Here is an 18,807-nt window from a genome sequence, read left to right as displayed (position 1 = left end):
AAATTGAGAGAGAACGAGATGTTAAAGATGACTAAAAAAGTATCATAAATTGATATTTTGATATTTTTAATTTTTATGATTAATATTATATGTTATGTTTGATTTATGTTATTTTTCTATCATGTAACAATGATTTTTCTCTAATTAATTATCTACTGAAAAAACAATGATTATCTCTATTATAATTGAGATCTTTTTAATAAAATTTTAAATTTTCATTAATTTAAATAAAATATAAGTTATAGAAATACACAATTAATTAAAATTTTGAAAAATTAAAAGAAAATATTTTACGGGTTGACCAGTTAAAAGCTTGACATGACATCATCTAATTGACTATAATTTGTTCCATGAGCTTTCATTTGCTAGAGGGCTAAACCGACCTACTAGGCTCACACTGTAGCAAACTTAAGCACGGTTTTACTCACTAGCATGATGGATCACGTTGACATTGACACGACCTATTTATAGATCTAGATTGAGAGTAGTGACAACGTAAGAGTGGTAATAATAAAAGATGAATAATAGTCAACAGGCATGAATAAGATTCTCATCGTATCAACTATTTGTATAATTGAGGATGGATGAAAATTTTATAATTTTTTGGAAATAAACTGTTATTTAAAGCCAATAAAAATAGAAGATATTTTTGTCTTTTTATCAATTGTATACAAAATTAAATAAATTTTATTAATTAAATTTATTATAGATGTGAAAATAATTTTCAACTTAAACTATGAAAAGTCATGGTTTCATTAAAGTCATTCTACCTTTGATTAGAAAACAAAGGAAATGCAAAGAAACAAAATTTTGTAATTGCACAAGAAGAATGAGGTCAAGAAATTACGTGCGATTGCAATGAAGTATTGTAAAGCGTGTGAGGAATCTCTTAATGAGTTACAGAATATTTGGTCAATTCTGCGCTGTTTGCTACACCAACTTCCACTCGACTAAGCTCTAGAACCCGGCCTCTACGTCAATCTGTCTTCTTCTCGTAGTTAGATTCGAATCGAACTTATTTAAATTTAATTCAAATAAATTTAAATTCAAATTCGAGTTTAAAAATTTAATAACTTTGAATTCGAGTTTAAAGTTTAAAAGTATTTGTCTCTTTAAACTTACAAACTTAAAAAATTCGATACAAAATGATATCGTTTCAACTAATATATATTAAAATGATATTTTTTTAATATCAACTAAATTTAAAACTTGATTTAAACTTAAGTTAAAATTAAACTTGAATTTGACTTTTTTAAAATAAGTTGAATTCAAACACTTTTAAAACAAATTTTACAAACTCAAACTTAACTCTATAAAAAATAAATCAAACTCAAACTCAATTAAATTTGAATCAACTCCGACTTCTTCTAATATTAGTAATTGTTTATCCCATCTCTAATCCTTTCCTTTTCTTTTATATGATTCCTCTTATTAAAGTCTTTAATTAGTGTATTTTATCAATTTATTAGTCTAAATTTATTTAGCTCATATCTTTTAATTGATCTAAAACAATTAAATAAATACTGACGCCATTGTTGTGCACGTACAAGTTGCCATAGAATTATTTAATTGGAATTTTTAATTCCTGGTTTGTAGATTCCAAAGTTCTCATAAAATCCAAAGACCAAACGTCAGAGATTTGAAGCCATGCAAACAATGACGAAAGAATCTCTTCTTGCGTGCATGGAATGAGTTCTTTGACCAATAATGACCTGCCACGTTTTACGTAATCCGATTTAGTGATTTTCATGAAGATGGCAGTTTAATTATTTTTAATCTATAGTCTAGGTAATTTCGTGTGGAGTAAAGGTCAGAGGATATATTTGTCATTTCGGAAGACGGCATCCAATCTTGATATGCCAAACATGAAGTGTAAATTATTTTCTATTGAATAAAGTGGGGCAGGAATCAAGTGAAGACTAGCTAAAGATTGTATATAAATAGTTTTAGTTGCTAAGCAGGGAAGCAACAAAATTCAGCCCAGCATAAAGCAAAGAGGAAGTGAATATGGGAAGGTCTCCTAGTTGTGATGAAAATGGCCTCAAAAAAGGCCCCTGGACTCCTGAAGAGGACCAAAAACTTGTTCAACATATTGAACAGCATGGCCATGGAAGCTGGAGAGCTCTCCCCAAGCTTGCAGGCCTGTCTTGGATACCGATATTACTCTCCAAATCTTCTCCAAATCCTGTCAAAGCTGTTGATTTAATTTACTCAATTCAATCTTTTGGTTACTCTTTGCAGGTCTTAACAGATGTGGCAAGAGTTGTAGGTTGAGATGGACCAACTATCTGAGACCTGATATCAAGAGAGGAAAATTTTCTCAAGAGGAAGAGCAAACTATTCTCCATCTACATTCCATTCTAGGGAACAAGTAATTTTTCAAACATTTCCATCTATATATTTTGATATTTACAATTTTCTAATTATCTCTCTCTCTTCCTCTGTTTGTTTTGGGTTCATCAGATGGTCTGCAATTGCAACACACCTACCAGGGCGGACTGATAATGAAATAAAAAATTTCTGGAACACGCATTTGAAGAAGAAGTTGATTCAGATGGGAATCGATCCAATGACCCACCAGCCAAGAACTGACTTATTTTCCAGCTTGCCTCAACTGATAGCACTAGCGAATCTCATAGAGCACCATCAAATAGATGAACAAGCTTTGAGATTACAAGCAGAAGCAGTTCAGGTGGCTGAGTATGAATATTTACAGCATCTTCTCCAATCTGCAGCTTTAGTCACTACCAACAGTTATGGCCAAAATGGCATTACAGACATGGAAGCTCTTAATTTATTGAGTTCGATTCCTCCTTTCAAAGGAACCCCAGTTTTAAATACACCACAAACAGATGATCCAGCCTCGTTTTCTCAGCTGGGAATCTCAACCTCTCAACCACTCCACTATCCTGGTCTATTATCTCACTCACCAGACCCACAAGTCCCTTTCAATTTTCAAACATCGTTAAATAATAGTGAGATAGGCCTGTGCTCCAATAACTCAACAATGGTCAACCAAAATACTAACCCATCCGATCTCTCTTCATGGTTTCCTTCTCCGCATGAGACATCGATAAGCAATCCAGGAGATGCAAGCAGCCCTTCCAGCTATGGCGGGGGATCTTCTTCATACTGGCCTGAACTTTACCTTGAAGATTCTATTATGCAAGAACTTTCTTAGTCATTAAAGTTTAATAGGTCTGAAGTTGCATCAAGCGTCTTAAGTTGTTGTTTCTGTGTCGTCTCGCATTTCATAATCTTATAGGTATGTAAATGTATAGCCTCTTACTGTCATATACAGATGAGTACATTTATGCAGCAGGACTAAGAAGGTATACATCTGCATACCTATCATGTACAGAACAAACAATGAGAGAGAAATTATCCGTGATTTTTTTTAGTTTATTATTTCACGTACCCAATATAAAGCGGTGTTGTGTTTCCATTCAAGAGATAGAGAAATATAATTGAGTTTGCCATCTTTATGCTACTTTTTTTTAATTATTTTTTTTGTTAATAGTTTGTCTTGTCTTTTTGCAATGGCATCGGTTGATTATGCTTGTATTACCTCCCCAGAAGAGGTATTGAGTTTTATAAATTAAAATTTTGGATTATAAAATGCATGAGAGTTGAGACAATAATGTATAAAGAATATGAAGACCTTTCAATCAAAGCAACATTTTCAATTTATATTTCCTTTATTCTATCATTCATAATCGTTAAATTGAGTATAGGGAGCCAGAACCTGTGCTTATAAAGGAAAACATTTATACCTCAGCTGTTGAAACATGGCCTTATAGGCAAAAATAGAATATCGTGCTTCAACATAGTAAGTTTTTCTGCTTCTATTAGTGAACTCAAAGAAATAAAGGATATATATATAAGATTTATTTTGTATAAAATCAATAAAATAAATCAATCATTCATGATTCCTAGATTTATATATAGATTATAAAATATTAAATTAAAGTTTAAGGTTATAAGAACATATGAATCGTCATACAATTTGAATTTATAAAGTTGTTAAGATAATTTATCTAAATTACCTTTCAACGTGACTTGATTTTTCACTCTAAAAACCTTCCTAAATATCAACTTTCAATAAGATAAACTATATTGCAAGTTTTAAAGTGAAAATCTAACCAATATATAATAGGTTAATGATTCTATCAAAATTCAATAAACCTTAAAATTTATATTTATATAGTCTATTCGGATTATAAATTTTAAAGATATTGGATTTATCCTTATTAATCACTTAAAAATATTTATAAACTAATATTGAATTATTCAATTATCTAATTTTATTAAGTTAAAAATATAATTAATGTTAGTCATGTAACAAAATTTCCAACAATATACACTTGAAAAAGCGAATCATTGCTTGCAGCTTGGAGTACAGTATATGACCTGTATATCCTAGCTGTCATATAATAAGCACTTGTGGGTTAAGTGCTTGGGTTGGCAAGAAGGTTAAACTTTCTTTATAGATTATGGCCACATGTTCAAATGACACTCAGAAGATATTTGGTAGTATATATGATTGAGTGAATGAGTTAATAAAAAGATGCCAAGTCTCTCTTGTGGTGGAGGTGGGCAAGACTTCTACTCAATAATCCATGTCAGAAAGAGTGAGAGCCAGAGTAAGAGGCAGTGATTATAACAACATTAATAGAATAACAAACTAACAAGAACATTAATGAAACTTTATTAGAAAATCAATGTGAGGGTTATATGTTCAAGAAAATTGTAACTTACTGCTAAAACTTGGAGCATAGAAAAGCTAAATCATACCCAAGACATAATTTAAATGACAAATAAAAGGATTTTAAGTATAAAAGAATAAAACAGTAAACCTCTTCTGTAATATTTGAAAATTAAACTAAAAGTTTTTAGGGACTGAATTCAATGAGTGGTTAGACTTGGATTTCTTTTACACGAAGTTATTGACATTTTGTCTTCTAATTAAAATGAGCCAATCTTTATAGTGAAGATTGGTACTTATCTTACACAAGTCAATGATCCTATGGACTTGATATTGAGTAGGCTGTACTCAGGTTGATTTTATAAAGACAAGTTGGCGGTGCTTGTCAAAGCAATATATAAAAACACAGAATCGGGTTAGGTTTGTTTCCCTCTTCCAAATCCTTTATAAAAGATAATAGCAATTTTCACTACCAAACCCTACGGTCCTACTCCCACCATTAAAGCATATGTTTAAGTATTTATTAGGATTAATCGTAATAATGGCTTCGAGTGGCAACATCAAGAAAAGGATGTCTTGTCTTGTTTTATGCTACGTACGCACGTAGTTGGCCAATGGAGAATCTAAATAATGCATAGGGTATCAAAATGCGTACCGGCTAGTTTAGTGTCATGTGAAAGAAAAAAAAAAAAAACTTTTACCCTTTATGATTTTAATGAGTGATCAACATTTTCCCCTTAATGAATGTAAGCATAAATAGAAACAATTCCAAGATCACAGAAAACATATCTGGTTTTCTGAATCTGACAATTGATGATGATTTAGCGATTCGATGCACTCCTAGAAATATCCACAACACACTATACTGATTTTCTGTCTCGTTTCTGTAAGAATTCTTCTAGAGAATTGAATTGGAATGAAAGTTACGTTTTATTAAAAAATAAGAGGGAGAGTGCAATTATCTTTAATAACTGTCAAGGGTAATATTGAAATATTGCATATCATGGGTTAGTCTTGAATTTGTAACCCTAATAGATCGGGTCAACCCATCATAGATGGACCGGATCCAATAACGAATCTGCCTGAAAATTGAAGTAGTTGTTAATGGAGAGCTTAACATTTTTTCACTTAAGGATTGACATGAAACATGTTTCTATCTATTGAATCCATAAATCATATATTTTTTATTCACAACTTAACTTTATTAACAAAAAAATCTTCACTAAAAAGGTAAAATCTATAGTTTTTATTTCCTAAAATTTTAAAAATGAAAAAAAAAACCTCATTTTTTTCCTTTTTTCCTTTTCTTCATTTCTTCTTATATTTCATTTTCGTTCTTCCCAGTCGATTAGTCGTTACCATCCAAGCTCAAATTCTCTACCAATGTTTAGCTGCAAATCTCTCATTATCTTCACCGTGACACCATCATCACAACCTCGCCCACACAAGCACATTTAAAGTTTGGCACACATAATCCAATACAAACAATAAACCTAGTCAAATCTCATCTAAGCTATGACTTAGTTTATGTAAGACTATACAAAATCTTGCCATGACAAATTTGCAAACCCAACAAATTCTCAATTTGTTATTCTAATCAACAGATCAATTATGACAAAGGAGGTAGAGAGAGAAATGGGTTAATGGATTTTTTTATTAATCAAAGAGTTTTCTTAAGATTTTTTATCCAGAGATTTCAAAATTGAAAGAGGAAATGTTTGGTTGATTGGTAGGTGTATTGTTCTACATTTTCCCAATCCCTGTAGACCACAACAATTAAGTGACACAAAAACCATTCCCGGAAAGGAGAAGGGTTGACGTTGGACATTCAAGCTAGTCGAGCCTATGAGGTGTTGTCATTCAAGCAACAATACAAAAGAAAAATGAAGCAAAGTTAAAGATGGAGGGAAAGGAAAAAAATCATGTCGATCAAGCTTGATGACTCAAAGAACCAGAATGAAAACAGGATTTGGACGAAAAAAAAAAACAAGACTATAGACACATACCATGACCAACCACCTTTAAAAAGGAAAAATATTTTTAAATGACTTTAGTATAGCGAGACCTTTAAGCATTCAAAGTAAATCAAAGTTGTAAATGATAGTGTATCTTAACATGCCTTGATTTGGTTAATTGTTGTTTGAACACCATTACCCAAGCCATGATTCAATGAATCATGCAATAGGTAGTGATGCTCAAGCCATAATTCAAATTTAGATCTGATAAATTGTGATTTGATACCAAAGATTGTTGACAATATATATGGCAGTTACCATCATAATCTATATGATGATTAGATTATATCGTTGTTTTGGTTTTATGTGATTGACTATTTCGACCACCCCAGAAAAAGAAAGAGAAAAGAAAAATATAATAAGGGTAATATATTATTTATTAGAAGTAATTCAACCTTTGGCACGATTCCAAACCACTAAAAACAAAATCTGAACAGTAAGAGTAATATAATAAGTATGCTAAGGTATGATTTATTATGTATCACTCTATCAAATATGACGTCACGACTCAGAAAGATGAGGGGTCCTGGGCTGGGCTGGGCTGGGCTTGGGCTGGATGACCCAATAAAATTGTGCTTTATAAGGATAGAAGGTGATATGATAAATGGGGCAGCAATGTTAAATTTCTTAATATCGTCCTATTGAAAGCCGGAAGTTTAAAATCTTGCATTGAGGCCCATAGCCTTTCTCAATTAATTGTGATTGCACTCATGATAGTCAACAGCTGGGATACACAGAATAAAATTCATTTGTCTATATCTGCGTTGGTGGCCCATACAACCATATGATTAGCTCCGAAGAAATCTTTCAAGTCTCCCCTACCAAAAAGAAAATTAGGGATGTGCCGACTCTATAAATAAGAATTCAATGGAAAATCGATTAGAATCGATTTCTAAACTAAGATGATCAATTCTAAATAGGGTCATACAATAGCTAAGCTAATTAGCTAAAGGCCAAAGGACTATTTTTCACCTAAGTTTAGATGTGATCTTAAAGTCACATCTACGAAATTTAAAAAACTTAAAATCTCACATATTCATCAATTATGGTTAAAATTTTCTATTAGAAATATAAGTAAAATTGTTATTTTATTAATAATATTAAAAATTTATAGATTTTATTATATTTTTCTCCTAAGTTTGATAAATTAACATTTCACCCTTTCTAAAGTTTTTTAACTTTGAAAAATCACATTCCTCCCCCCAAAACCTTAGAATTTTCTTTTTTCTCTCTTACCACTTTCTCTAACGATTTGAAAGACGATGACAAAGCCTCTTCATCATCGAAGAAATCTAGATCTTTTCGTTGACAAAAAGACCTAAAATCTCTCCTAGATCTCATTGGATCTCTTCATCTCTAACGAAGAGATATATTCTAGATTTATTTACGTGCATCGACTAATCATTTAGGATGGAGAAGGGAGCTCATCAGCACCGAAAAGGTGAAGAAAAAATTTAGGAAAAAAATCTAACTTTTCAAAGTTAAAAAATTTTAGATAAAGGTGAAATTATTAGTTTTTAATAGTTAGATGAGAAAATATAATAATTTTTTAATATCATTAATAAAATAACGATTTTATTTAAGCCTCTAACAGAAAATTTTAATAAAAATTATGTCATAAATGGAACTTCGAGTTTTTCAAACTTCATAAGTGTGACTTTGAGATAACACCTAAACTTGGGTCGGAAATAGTCCTTTGGCCTTAGCTAAATCGAAGTATATGGCCACACCACCAACCAGCCATAGTGGTGTGGTGTGGCTTCTCTTCTTCCCTTCTAATGACTGTCAACAATCTCGAGTTACTGAATTTCATTGGTTAGGAAGCGTGTGGGTGAGAGTATTGCTATGTTGGGATTGACTCTGAGAGTGGGGGTACCAGGCCTTGCGGGATTGAGTTGTGGTGCATTACCAAGTTGTATGGGGTGGGAGTTTAACATCGTAAAGGACTTGGGTTAAACAAAAAATATGAGCTTTGAATTAGTCTTAGAAATTGAAATTAGAGCCGGTTTTAAGTCCGTTTTAATTCCTTAAAAGAAAAAAGTGAAACAAGATTTGAAACTTACCGTTTTTCTTAAAATTAGAACCCGGACCCATCCAATGTCTTACGTAGCTAAAAATCAAAACCAAAGATCAAGTATTTGTTTAGCCCTAAAGAAAATCACCAAAAGTAACTACTACATTTATTCCACCAAGTCTTTTTATACAATTACACTTTTAAAAAACCTTTAATTGTTGACAACTTGGTTGGTGGGAAAGGAAAAAGTAAAATTGGGTGAATTGGAAAAGTGGGTTTTGCCGAAGGGGTTCCATTAAGTGGATGACAATACAAAAGAAATTGATTATCGAATTGAATAAGAGTGTGGTCCATTGGCAACCGAAGCTTAATTACAAACAGATGAGACAAATTACACCCACTGGGCATGTGCAATATCTTATCCACTCTGCCTTGTCTACGCCTTGTTTTCAGACTAGTTTTGAAGTGACTACTTTTCTGGGTTGTTCGTGCCTCATCTTATTCATCCTTTTTAAAAGACTTTGTAATTATGGATAAGAATTAGAGATGAACTCATACTTAGTCCCCTAATTAATTCATTTTTTTCCAGATTTAAATTAAGGCCTATATTTCTGGCAGATCTGCTTTAAAAAATTAAAGTATAAGGCAGGTTTCCCTCAGCCTTAGCTATTATGTAATTACAAAAAGTGAGCTGCTTTTATCTTAAATGCACATAAAAATGCTTAATATGGTCCGACCAGAAAGGAATATTTATTTTACCAAGGGAGAGAGAGAAAAGACAGCACTTGACATGACGCATGAAAGGAATCTGAGCTTTTCTGATGAGCCCCAAACATTGAAAGCAGAGGCCCAATTGAGTACAAAAATGCCGACTCCCAATTACTCGGCACTGCCTGACTCGCCCGCGGGTCGCTGTTCCCAGTCGTCTGTCTAAAAACTCAATCACATAATCATCATCTTATAAATTACATAATTATATCATAATATTATACAAATGAAAATATTTAAAAAAATCAAATTAAAATATATAATAAAATTATATATAAATATTTTTTATTAATTTATTTATATAAACTAATATAATAATATATGATAATTGATTATTTATTCTTTAATTAGGTTTTAATCATTTGTTAGATTAATTTACCTAAAAAAACTATTATAATCCATCGTTGCCTTGTCCTGTTTAATCACTAAAACAATATTTTGCTATCACTTATGTCTGTTTTCAACGTCTGGTAGGTCCACTGATATAAAATTTATTGGCCAAATGACTTATTCCAACCCAAGTTGGACCTACTCCTAAATTTTTTGCCGTCAATTTTTTTTAATTTAAAGTTTCGCAAGGAGTCAAAGTTTAATAACAACTATTAGTTTTAATAATAAAATTATTTTTTAACCAATAATATTATAAAAATATAAAAATTGATATCTTTTTTTTATTTTAATTAAAGTTATTTTTTCGATAAAATATATTTTTTTTTTTACAAATGAGACTCTTTAATCTCTCTTTATCTTCTTTTAAACTCATCTTCGTTAAAATAAAACTGATTCACCTTTATTCAAATAAATCAATAAAAATATTTATTTTCATTTATTTTAGATAAATTATTATTTAATAAATAATATTAAAAACATAAAATATAATTCCCTATATAAGGGAAAATATAATATATTATAATAATTTTCCACTGTGTCAACCAGACAGGATTAGAGAAGAAACTAGAGAGGTGGACAATGCCTTGATTTCTTGTGCAGGATAATGGAATATAAAAAAAAAAAAAAAATCAAGAAAACAAAATTTGTGGCTGCAAATTGCACTCACTTTTCTCTGTGAGGGCTTGGCCTTTTGGCTGCTCATCAAGGACCATAGACTAAAAATGAATAACTAGATTATGAAATAAATGAACACAAGCAAAAGATTATGAATGTGAGAAAGTAGAATAGATTCTCGCTTATGGTTGAAAATCTGCTTCTTCCCATAATAGTGTTACTTCCATAAACCCTCCTCCCCGCAAAAAAGCATAAAATTAATTACAAAAGTTGCTTTATTTTTGGCTCCAGGGCAGAAAAAGGAAAGAAATGTTAGATATCTAACTGGGAGAAAATAAAGTTAGTTTTGAGTTGAGGTTTTTATTGGTTGAGATGTCAGGTGGTGGGTGTAGTATAGTTTGGTTCAGGAGAGATCTAAGAGTAGAAGATAATCCAGCACTGGCAGCTGGTGTGAGAGCTGGTGCTGTTGTTGCAGTTTTTATTTGGGCTCCAGAAGAAGAGGGTCCTTTTTTTCCGGGGAGGGTGTCTAGATGGTGGCTCAAGCACAGTTTGGCTCATCTGGATTCTTCTTTGAGGAGTCTTGGTACTTGTCTCATCACCAAAAGATCCACTGACAGTGTTTCTTCTCTTCTTGAGGTTGTTAAAGCAACTGGTGCTACTCAGCTCTTCTTCAACCATTTATATGGTCTGTCTTATCTTCTTCTCTCTGCCTCAACTTTTCGTCTTTTTCTTGTCTGTCTGCATTTATTAATTTTTTTCTTATGCTTTTGCATGCCTATACTGGATCGTGTGCATCCACTTTGATATATTATTTTATATATTTATTCAGTTTGTGTTTTGGACTTGTATGATTATGTAATAATTTATTCTCTCACTGATGTTAAAGATGTTGGCTTTTCTGAACTGCTTTGAATTACTGATAAATTCCTTTGAAATGGTCCATTTGTAGTGATCTGTTATCATTTATACGGTTAAGTTTGAGTAGGTACTTTTTGATGTTGTGGGAATTTTTTTAGTTTAATATGTTGTAATTTGTGCAATTTCTTTCCATCTGCTTGTAATTCTTTTTCATCAGCTTAGAGTAGCAATAACAACAATTTGGTAATTTGCGTCCAACGTTTGTGTCAATTCATTGTTTTCCAGACCCCTTGTCTCTGGTAAGGGATCACCGTGCAAAGGAGCTTTTAACTGCACAAGGCATAGCTGTGCGTTCGTTTAATGCGGATCTGCTCTATGAACCCTGGGAGGTAAATGATGCACAAGGCCACCCTTTCACGACATTTGCTGCATTTTGGGAGAGATGCCTTAGCATGCCTTATGACCCTGATTCTCCACTTCTCCCACCTAAGAGGATAATTTCAGGTTTGTATGGAGTGTGACCACCGTGATCCATTTTGTTTTTGTTGTAGTCAAATCTCTTTCATATATTATAAGGGCATTTGACATTGTTTTACTTGAAATTTTGAGCTTCAACAGAATTGAGATTTCACATCCACACTAGCACTCCAATGTGGAAAATACTCAAAAAATTGTCAGGAACATTTGCAGAGAGTGACATGTTATGAGAACATCAAGAAAACTTGTGCATACAGAATTTATTTATTATCATTGATGGTGCTAACCATGTGGAGCCACGAAGTTTTTTCTAATATTATGTTAAGAGACCTATTAAAAGGAGACTTTTATAGAAAACCTTAAAGCTTCAGCTGTAAACTATTTTAATAGTTAAATGCCTTTTTTCTTTTTTGTCAGGGTCCCATAGTACTCTTATTGCAACAAACATGTGTGACATTCAGAAACGTTGCAGTATTTTTTGTCACCCCACTGTTTCTTGTCACTTGGATACATTTAGGGATGGACCTTGTTTCTTTGAGTATCTGATTCAGCTCATTAGGATATTACTAGGATTATGTAACAGAGATTTATCTGTTGGCTCTATTTATACTTGTGTGAAATTTCACTCTCTTCTTAACGTTTATATAGGTTAGAGTCTGTGTTGGTTTTAAACTTGAGCTCTCTCCCCCCATCCCTCCCCTCATCTCAAGGAAAAGCAGATATGCTGATTGCCAATCCTATATGGATTTATGTTGTTCCCTATAGCACAAACGTTTTCAATGACCAGATGCTTGAAACATTCCTTCACTACATGGATGTGGGATGGATGCAGTGGGGAATTTAACTACTTTTTCTAAGATTAGCAATGATATTCACGGGGAGTTAATTTGTTGTGAAGCTTTATTTGGGTAGATTTTATTCTTTTCTCAATCTTAACCTTGTGTTATGGATACTATGTTTGATGTCTGTTTGTACATTTTTGAGTTCATCCCTCTTAAATATTCACTGATTCAACCTCTGGTGTAGCTAATTTTGCTTTCAATGTTATTTGCTTTCATTCAGGTGATATACGTAGATGCCCTTCAGATACATTAGTGTTTGAAGATGAATTGGAGAAAGGGAGCAATGCACTTCTTGCAAGAGCATGGTCGCCCGGCTGGAGCAATGCTGATAAAGCTCTCACCACATTTATTAATGGGCCTTTAATTGAGTACTCTAAGAATCGGAGAAAGGCTGATAGTGCCACAACCTCATTTCTTTCACCGCACCTGCATTTTGGGGAGGTAAGTGTGAGAAAAGTCTTCCATCTTGTCCGCATCAAGCAGGTTTCCTGGGCCAATGAAGGGAACAAGACTGGTGATGAGAGTGTGAATTTGTTTCTCAAGTCAATTGGTCTTCGAGAATATTCAAGATATATGAGTTTTAACCATCCTTACAGTCATGAAAGGCCTCTTCTTGGGCACCTTAAATTCTTTCCTTGGGTTGTTGATGAAGGCCATTTTAAGGTATGGAGACAAGGTAGAACTGGCTATCCACTGGTGGATGCTGGCATGAGAGAGTTGTGGGCCACTGGCTGGCTTCATGATCGGATACGTGTTGTAGTTTCTAGTTTCTTTGTTAAGGTTCTTCAGCTTCCTTGGAGATGGGGAATGAAGTATTTCTGGGATACCCTTTTGGATGCAGATTTAGAGAGTGATGCTCTTGGTTGGCAGTACATATCTGGCACTCTTCCTGATGGTCGTGAATTTGACCGGATAGATAATCCACAGGTATTAATGATAATGTCAATTAATCTGGTACAGCATTGTACTGTTGATTGGACTATCAAACATGTACTAACGTGAACATATATCTCCCTGATCTGTGAGTTTGACCGAATAGACAATCTCACGAATATACTCATATTCCACACCTTTTTCTTCTGTTTTTGGCCCTTTTTAGTGCTTAGATACAGAGTATAGTGGACATTCCAATGCCTGATCTTAAGGATTTTTAGCAGCAAATTTGTTCCTTCTTTCTGAAGCTTAGATTACTATTGTCTTTATTTTTTTAAGCTGTATATTCTCCTCATAGATTCTGCCTATTTATAAAATAGACAACTTCTGTTATATTTTGAATTGCCTTTTTTCTTAAATGTCCCTGGTTCTGTGAAGTTTTCTGATAATTGAAGGTCAGTATGTGTTCCTATTCTTGGGCATAACCTGATGAATCAATAACCATATATAGAAGCAACTCTGGAGCTTGTGTTGCTGAGTAATCTGAACATATTTTTGTGTCAAAGTTTGCCGAGGCATCTGGGAAACTACTTTTCCCTCTGTCCTTATACCCTTCTTAAATCATGTCTGTGGTTCTTAGAAGCATAAGAAAAAAGTAGTCAAAATTCTGGGATGGATTTATTTATATTCAAAATGTCATGCATTATCAGCTACTTAACCTCGTCATTATAGACTTTCAGTATAGAAATATTCTCACTAATTGTTACTATTCAACAGTTTGAGGGTTACAAGTTTGACCCCAATGGAGAATATGTACGAAGGTGGCTTCCTGAACTTGCTCGACTGCCAACTGAATGGATACACCACCCGTGGAATGCACCGGAGTCTGTACTCCAAGCTGCTGGCATTGAGCTTGGATCCAATTATCCTCTACCCATTGTGAGTATAGATGCAGCAACAGCCAGGTTACAAGAAGCACTTACTGAAATGTGGCAGCAGGAAGCAGCTTCAAGAGCTGCAATTGAGAATGGAACCGAGGAAGGTCTTGGAGACTCATCTGAAGCGGCCATAATTGCCTTTCCTGGAGACATACAAATGGAGGAAAACCATGAACCTGCTAGGAATAATCCTCCTACCACAGCTCGTTGTTACGAGGATCAGATGGTCCCAAGCATAACTTCTTCTTTGGTGAGAGTTGAAGAGGAAGAGTCTTCCTTGGATCTTCAAAATTCTGTAGAAGATAGCAGAGCAGAAGTTCCAAGAAATGTGAATGTAAATGTAAATCAAGAACCTAGAAGAGACACATTAAATCAAGGGGTTCCACATACAGTTCATGACAATAACCCTTTGCGACAATTTAATATTGCAGTAGGTATGCGAAATGCTGAAGACTCCACGGCTGAATCTTCTAGTACCAGTAGAAGAGAGAGGGATGGAGGGGTGGTTCCTGTTTGGGCTCCTCCATCTTCTAGTTTCTCGGAGCAGTTAGTTGGTGATGAAAATGGCATTGGAACAGGTTCATCATACTTGCAGAGGCATCCACAGTCTCACCAAATAATGAATTGGAGGCGGCTTTCTCAAACTGGGTAAGGACTCTTTGAAGCATTTGGCAAGTTTATAAGCAACTTCAATTAAAAGCTCTTCTGTTTTTATTGTGATTATATATGCCTGATCTGAAGCTGTATTATGTTACTAATATAATTCCTTAACGGCATTCCAATATGCAACATTATTAAGTGGAACAATTGCCATCCAGAGTGCATGCAATCACGTTTATCTCCATTGGGTGAATGGATTTTATTCATGATCTCGAATCTTTCTTCTCTTAACAGGTAAAACATTGTACATGACTTGGACTGGAAGCTAGGAAGGTGGAGTATGAAATGATGCCGAATTCTGTGAGCCAAAGGGATGATAAATCAGTATCATACATTTATCTTATCTACCCACTTTTCTTATCACTAGTCTAAGCTGTTAGGCAGTAATCTCTTATGTGCGTGAAACTCCCAGTTGGTACAGGCATCTGCTTTGCTATCCTTTTCCTTCTTGTACCATATACATAGCTCTGCTGTATAGTATTTGTTGTTCTCATAAGTGAGAGAAGAGTCGAGGTAGGGATGTGTAGTTCTCTAATAAATCCAGGTTTGTGGTTTCAGTTAATTAGGCAGATATTTTGTTGTAGTTAATGGTTTTGCCATCTTCTTAACTGCAGTATGACGGGTTTCAAAAGTTTACAAAGTGGTTCTTATTTGGAAATTGCTGCCACATGGTATATGGACTTTTATTTTCTGATTAGTTTTTATGTCTATCTTTTCAAAAAGAGAAGAAAATTAAATCTCAATTATATGTGAACAAGGTCTCTGGTGGAAAATCATCTGATAACTTCCCCAGATAATTTGAACAGAAGAGCAACTTGACATCTTTAGATTGGCAGTGACCGGCATGAGCAGATATTGTCCAGAGTGTCGAGATGACCTGGTGTATCTATGGATCAACATGTAGATAAAGTTTATTGTAAATGCTTTTAGTCTCCAGAGGCTCCTCTTTTTCAGGTTTAGGTACTCTGAGCACACTATAGATCAAAGCTGCAGCCGTTGCTCCAATAATAGGGGTGATTATGTACACCCAAAGATTCTTGTAAAGACCAGAAGCCACTGCAGGACCCAAGCTCCTTGCAGGATTCATGGAAGCCCCAGTGATCGGCCTGCAAAATTCATCATATTAACCACCCTAACGAGGTAATACATGCGTGAAAATAGTAAATGCAACAACACAATATGAGTAACGTTACCCAGCAATCATGACGTTACACACCAACGTCACACCTATTATGACTCCAGCAAAATCTTTACTCTGTCGATTCATTCAGTGTTCAGTGTCAATGAATATCATCTTTCTAAAGAATATAAAACCTCAAACAACAAAACCAGAATATGGCCGGTAAAAGCAACTAATACGCATTAATTCAACATACATACCGCTCGATGATCAGTAGCAACACCACAGATGGTGAACATCAAAATGAAAGTGATTATGAATTCCCAGGTGATGGCTTCAAGATCAGAGGTTGCATCTGTGTACTGAGTCGCTATTGCATGAATGTTTTCTTGGTCAGAAAACAACACTTTCAGGGTCAGACTGGCAAGTGTTGCTCCCAAAACTTGAGACAATACATAGAAAGGCACCTATATAACAATCCCCAAACAATTTTCAATGCAAACAAATTCTTTTAACATTAATAATATACATATCCATAGATTTATGATTCATGAATGATATCTAAACACTGGCTCACTTGTTTCCATGAAAGCTTCCGAGAAGCAGCAAAGGCAACGGTAACAGCAGGATTAAAATGGGCACCAGACACATGCCCAACTGCATATATCATTGCCATCAGTGCTAGACCCCAGGCCAATGCCATTCCTACAATGGTAAGGCTCTGAATCTTGTTAACCAGAACAGACCCACAACCGATGAACATAAGAACATATGTTCCTATTAACTCTGCAACAACCTGTAGCAGAATAGAGGAAACAACAACATTATTCTTGGTTAGAGCTGCTTTCAGAGCTGGTTAATGTTACATTCATGTATGGAGAATCTGAGCTTACCTTTTGGAAATGAGATGGAGATGTGTCACCACCGACAGCTTGTTCAGGGAAAGGAGTAGATTTATCCTCTTCCATGCTTGAGTGTTTGACTGGCAATGAATGTTTAGGGGAGACCTCTGCAATAATTGAAGGTGTGCTAGCCATTGCTGCGGTTACAAGCTAGACTGCAATGACTGTTTGAACCGGCTACCTTGCAAATATTCTTATATGTAACTTCATGAATATTTCTATGCGCCGCATTGGTCACAGGATATTCTATAACCTTGATATTGAAGTCATATATCTGACTTTATTGCGCCTGTAGTTGTCAAAATTTGAATAATTTATTGAAGGCCGGACTGGTTCAATTGTCAACCTTGCAATTTTGGACGCAACAAAGCAAGTAATCCTCGGCATCATCTGATGGTATCTAGCGGTTTCAAGCTTAACTAAGTCTTCATTTGTTGTTTTCTGAGTATAATTGTTAGCTAAATTACAACAATCGACAAACATTTTATATAAAATAGCTTATGAAATTTTTGTATCACATTCTTGATCTGCAAATAGGCGATTAAGAACTAAAATCCAATCATTCTGTCCCATTGCTTGGTTAACAGATAGTTGGTGACCTTGTCTATGAAGAAAATGGAGGATAAGGACTCCCATAACAGATGGTTGATGCCCAGTCAACCAAAATCTCGAGCTGATTTCTATAAGAGTTCACAGAACAAGACTACATATGAACTCAAATGCAGGCATGGGCATGGACATGAACAAGTGATATGAACCAATCAAACCAAAGTCTTACGCTGAAAGGAATATACTCAGTACAAGAAATTCTACCCTTTTAACAATGAAGAATTCGTGGACATGGATGAATTTTGGATAATAATGCATACTGAAAATCAAGGCATTTTCTGCAAGATCCATCCGACACATAAAAGCAAGACAACACTAAGTATCAAATTAATTTTTAATCATTTTCAGGTTTGTGGATAATCTTGAGTTATTCAGTAATAATCTTTTTAAGCCTTTGACTCATAAAGGTGCTCACCCTCCCTGAATTTTCCGAGAAATCAGGATTCTATCAACTTGTTTAAACCTTTTTAAATTTTTGTGTGCCTCTGCTTTCTCAGAAAGTGTTTTAAAATTTGTCAAAAAACAATTAATTTTATTAACTCCCTTGTAAGATCCCATTAACACTTAATTTATATATAAAGGCACTGATAAAATGACTCAGAGCAAGCTCAGATGTACACGTTAACAATGTTGGATGTTTCCTTAGTTTTTAGTGGGGAGATGAGACAATGGCTTATTTCATTTCTTTTTATCTAAAATATGAAAAACCACATAGTCATCTCATCTCTTTGGTGCCATCGACCGAGGAATCATGGAATTCTAAGACAAGCAATCCTACCTACTGCAATTTTTATTAAGGGAAAAAGCACTGGATGCGATTCGCCAGCACTGTGTAAGTCAACACTTTATTTTATTGCTGCAAATTAAAGAGCTTAACATAACACTGAAATGCTCAAATGATTTGATGAACACTATAAGAAAAGGATTTCTGTGTTACATTTGCTGGTAAAATACTAGATAACCATTCATTCTCACAACATGATGAGATTGAGATTATTCTTTGACGATTATAGAATGACAG

At 34.1% G+C, this 18,807-nt stretch overlaps 3 protein-coding genes across 4 annotated transcripts; 2 read left to right on the top strand and 1 right to left on the bottom strand.

Annotated features, from left to right (window-relative positions):
* Nucleotides 1–2,007: 2,007 nt before the first annotated feature.
* Nucleotides 2,008–3,355, top strand: LOC123230147 (transcription factor MYB93-like). The gene is made up of 3 exons (XM_044656279.1): nt 2,008–2,140; nt 2,242–2,371; nt 2,464–3,355. Exons 1-3 carry the CDS (start codon nt 2,008–2,010, stop codon nt 3,179–3,181), a joined length of 981 nt encoding a protein of 326 aa, XP_044512214.1. The 3' UTR covers nt 3,182–3,355.
* A 7,172-nt stretch (nt 3,356–10,527) lies between these two features.
* On the top strand, nt 10,528–15,738 carry LOC123229961 (cryptochrome-1-like). 2 transcript variants are annotated; one of them, XM_044656019.1, is made up of 5 exons: nt 10,531–11,192; nt 11,651–11,869; nt 12,905–13,611; nt 14,335–15,143; nt 15,390–15,738. In XM_044656019.1, the coding sequence occupies exons 1-5, from the start codon at nt 10,880–10,882 to the stop codon at nt 15,391–15,393; spliced, it is 2,052 nt and encodes a 683-aa protein (XP_044511954.1). In that variant the 5' UTR covers nt 10,531–10,879; the 3' UTR covers nt 15,394–15,738. The 2 variants fall into 2 exon arrangements, with proteins under 2 accessions (XP_044511955.1, XP_044511954.1); XM_044656020.1 differs by lacking the exon at nt 15,390–15,738 and having other exon boundaries at nt 10,528–11,192; nt 14,335–15,147.
* A 303-nt stretch (nt 15,739–16,041) lies between these two features.
* Nucleotides 16,042–17,312, bottom strand: LOC123229648 (aquaporin NIP1-1-like). The gene is made up of 5 exons (XM_044655568.1): nt 17,169–17,312; nt 16,853–17,071; nt 16,536–16,742; nt 16,349–16,410; nt 16,042–16,261 (listed from the first exon to the last, which is right to left on the bottom strand). The coding sequence occupies exons 1-5, from the start codon at nt 17,310–17,312 to the stop codon at nt 16,042–16,044; spliced, it is 852 nt and encodes a 283-aa protein (XP_044511503.1).
* Between the last annotated feature and the right edge of the window lie 1,495 nt (nt 17,313–18,807).

The sequence above is a fragment of the Mangifera indica genome, chromosome 11 (assembly GCF_011075055.1).
Source record: "Mangifera indica cultivar Alphonso chromosome 11, CATAS_Mindica_2.1, whole genome shotgun sequence".
Lineage (NCBI taxonomy): Eukaryota > Viridiplantae > Streptophyta > Magnoliopsida > Sapindales > Anacardiaceae > Mangifera > Mangifera indica.
This window is presented reverse-complemented; position numbering and strand designations above follow the sequence as displayed.

What these genes read in the sequence shown, in the direction of transcription:
- LOC123230147 (XM_044656279.1), top strand. Translation starts at nt 2,008, where the DNA reads ATGGGAAGGTCTCCTAGTTGTGATGAAAATGGCCTCAAAAAAGGCCCC. An exon ending in AGCTCTCCCCAAGCTTGCAG is followed by an intron (nt 2,141 to 2,241) that starts GCCTGTCTTGGA and finishes TACTCTTTGCAG; the next exon opens with GTCTTAACAGATGTGGCAAG. An exon ending in CATTCCATTCTAGGGAACAA is followed by an intron (nt 2,372 to 2,463) that starts GTAATTTTTCAA and finishes TGGGTTCATCAG; the next exon opens with ATGGTCTGCAATTGCAACAC.
- LOC123229961 (XM_044656019.1), top strand. Translation starts at nt 10,880, where the DNA reads ATGTCAGGTGGTGGGTGTAGTATAGTTTGGTTCAGGAGAGATCTAAGA. An exon ending in CTTCTTCAACCATTTATATG is followed by an intron (nt 11,193 to 11,650) that starts GTCTGTCTTATC and finishes ATTGTTTTCCAG; the next exon opens with ACCCCTTGTCTCTGGTAAGG. An exon ending in ACCTAAGAGGATAATTTCAG is followed by an intron (nt 11,870 to 12,904) that starts GTTTGTATGGAG and finishes GCTTTCATTCAG; the next exon opens with GTGATATACGTAGATGCCCT.
- LOC123229648 (XM_044655568.1), bottom strand. Translation starts at nt 17,312, where the DNA reads ATGGCTAGCACACCTTCAATTATTGCAGAGGTCTCCCCTAAACATTCA. An exon ending in GGAAGCTTTCATGGAAACAA is followed by an intron (nt 16,743 to 16,852) that starts GTGAGCCAGTGT and finishes ATTGTTATATAG; the next exon opens with GTGCCTTTCTATGTATTGTC. An exon ending in TTGCTACTGATCATCGAGCG is followed by an intron (nt 16,411 to 16,535) that starts GTATGTATGTTG and finishes ATGAATCGACAG; the next exon opens with AGTAAAGATTTTGCTGGAGT.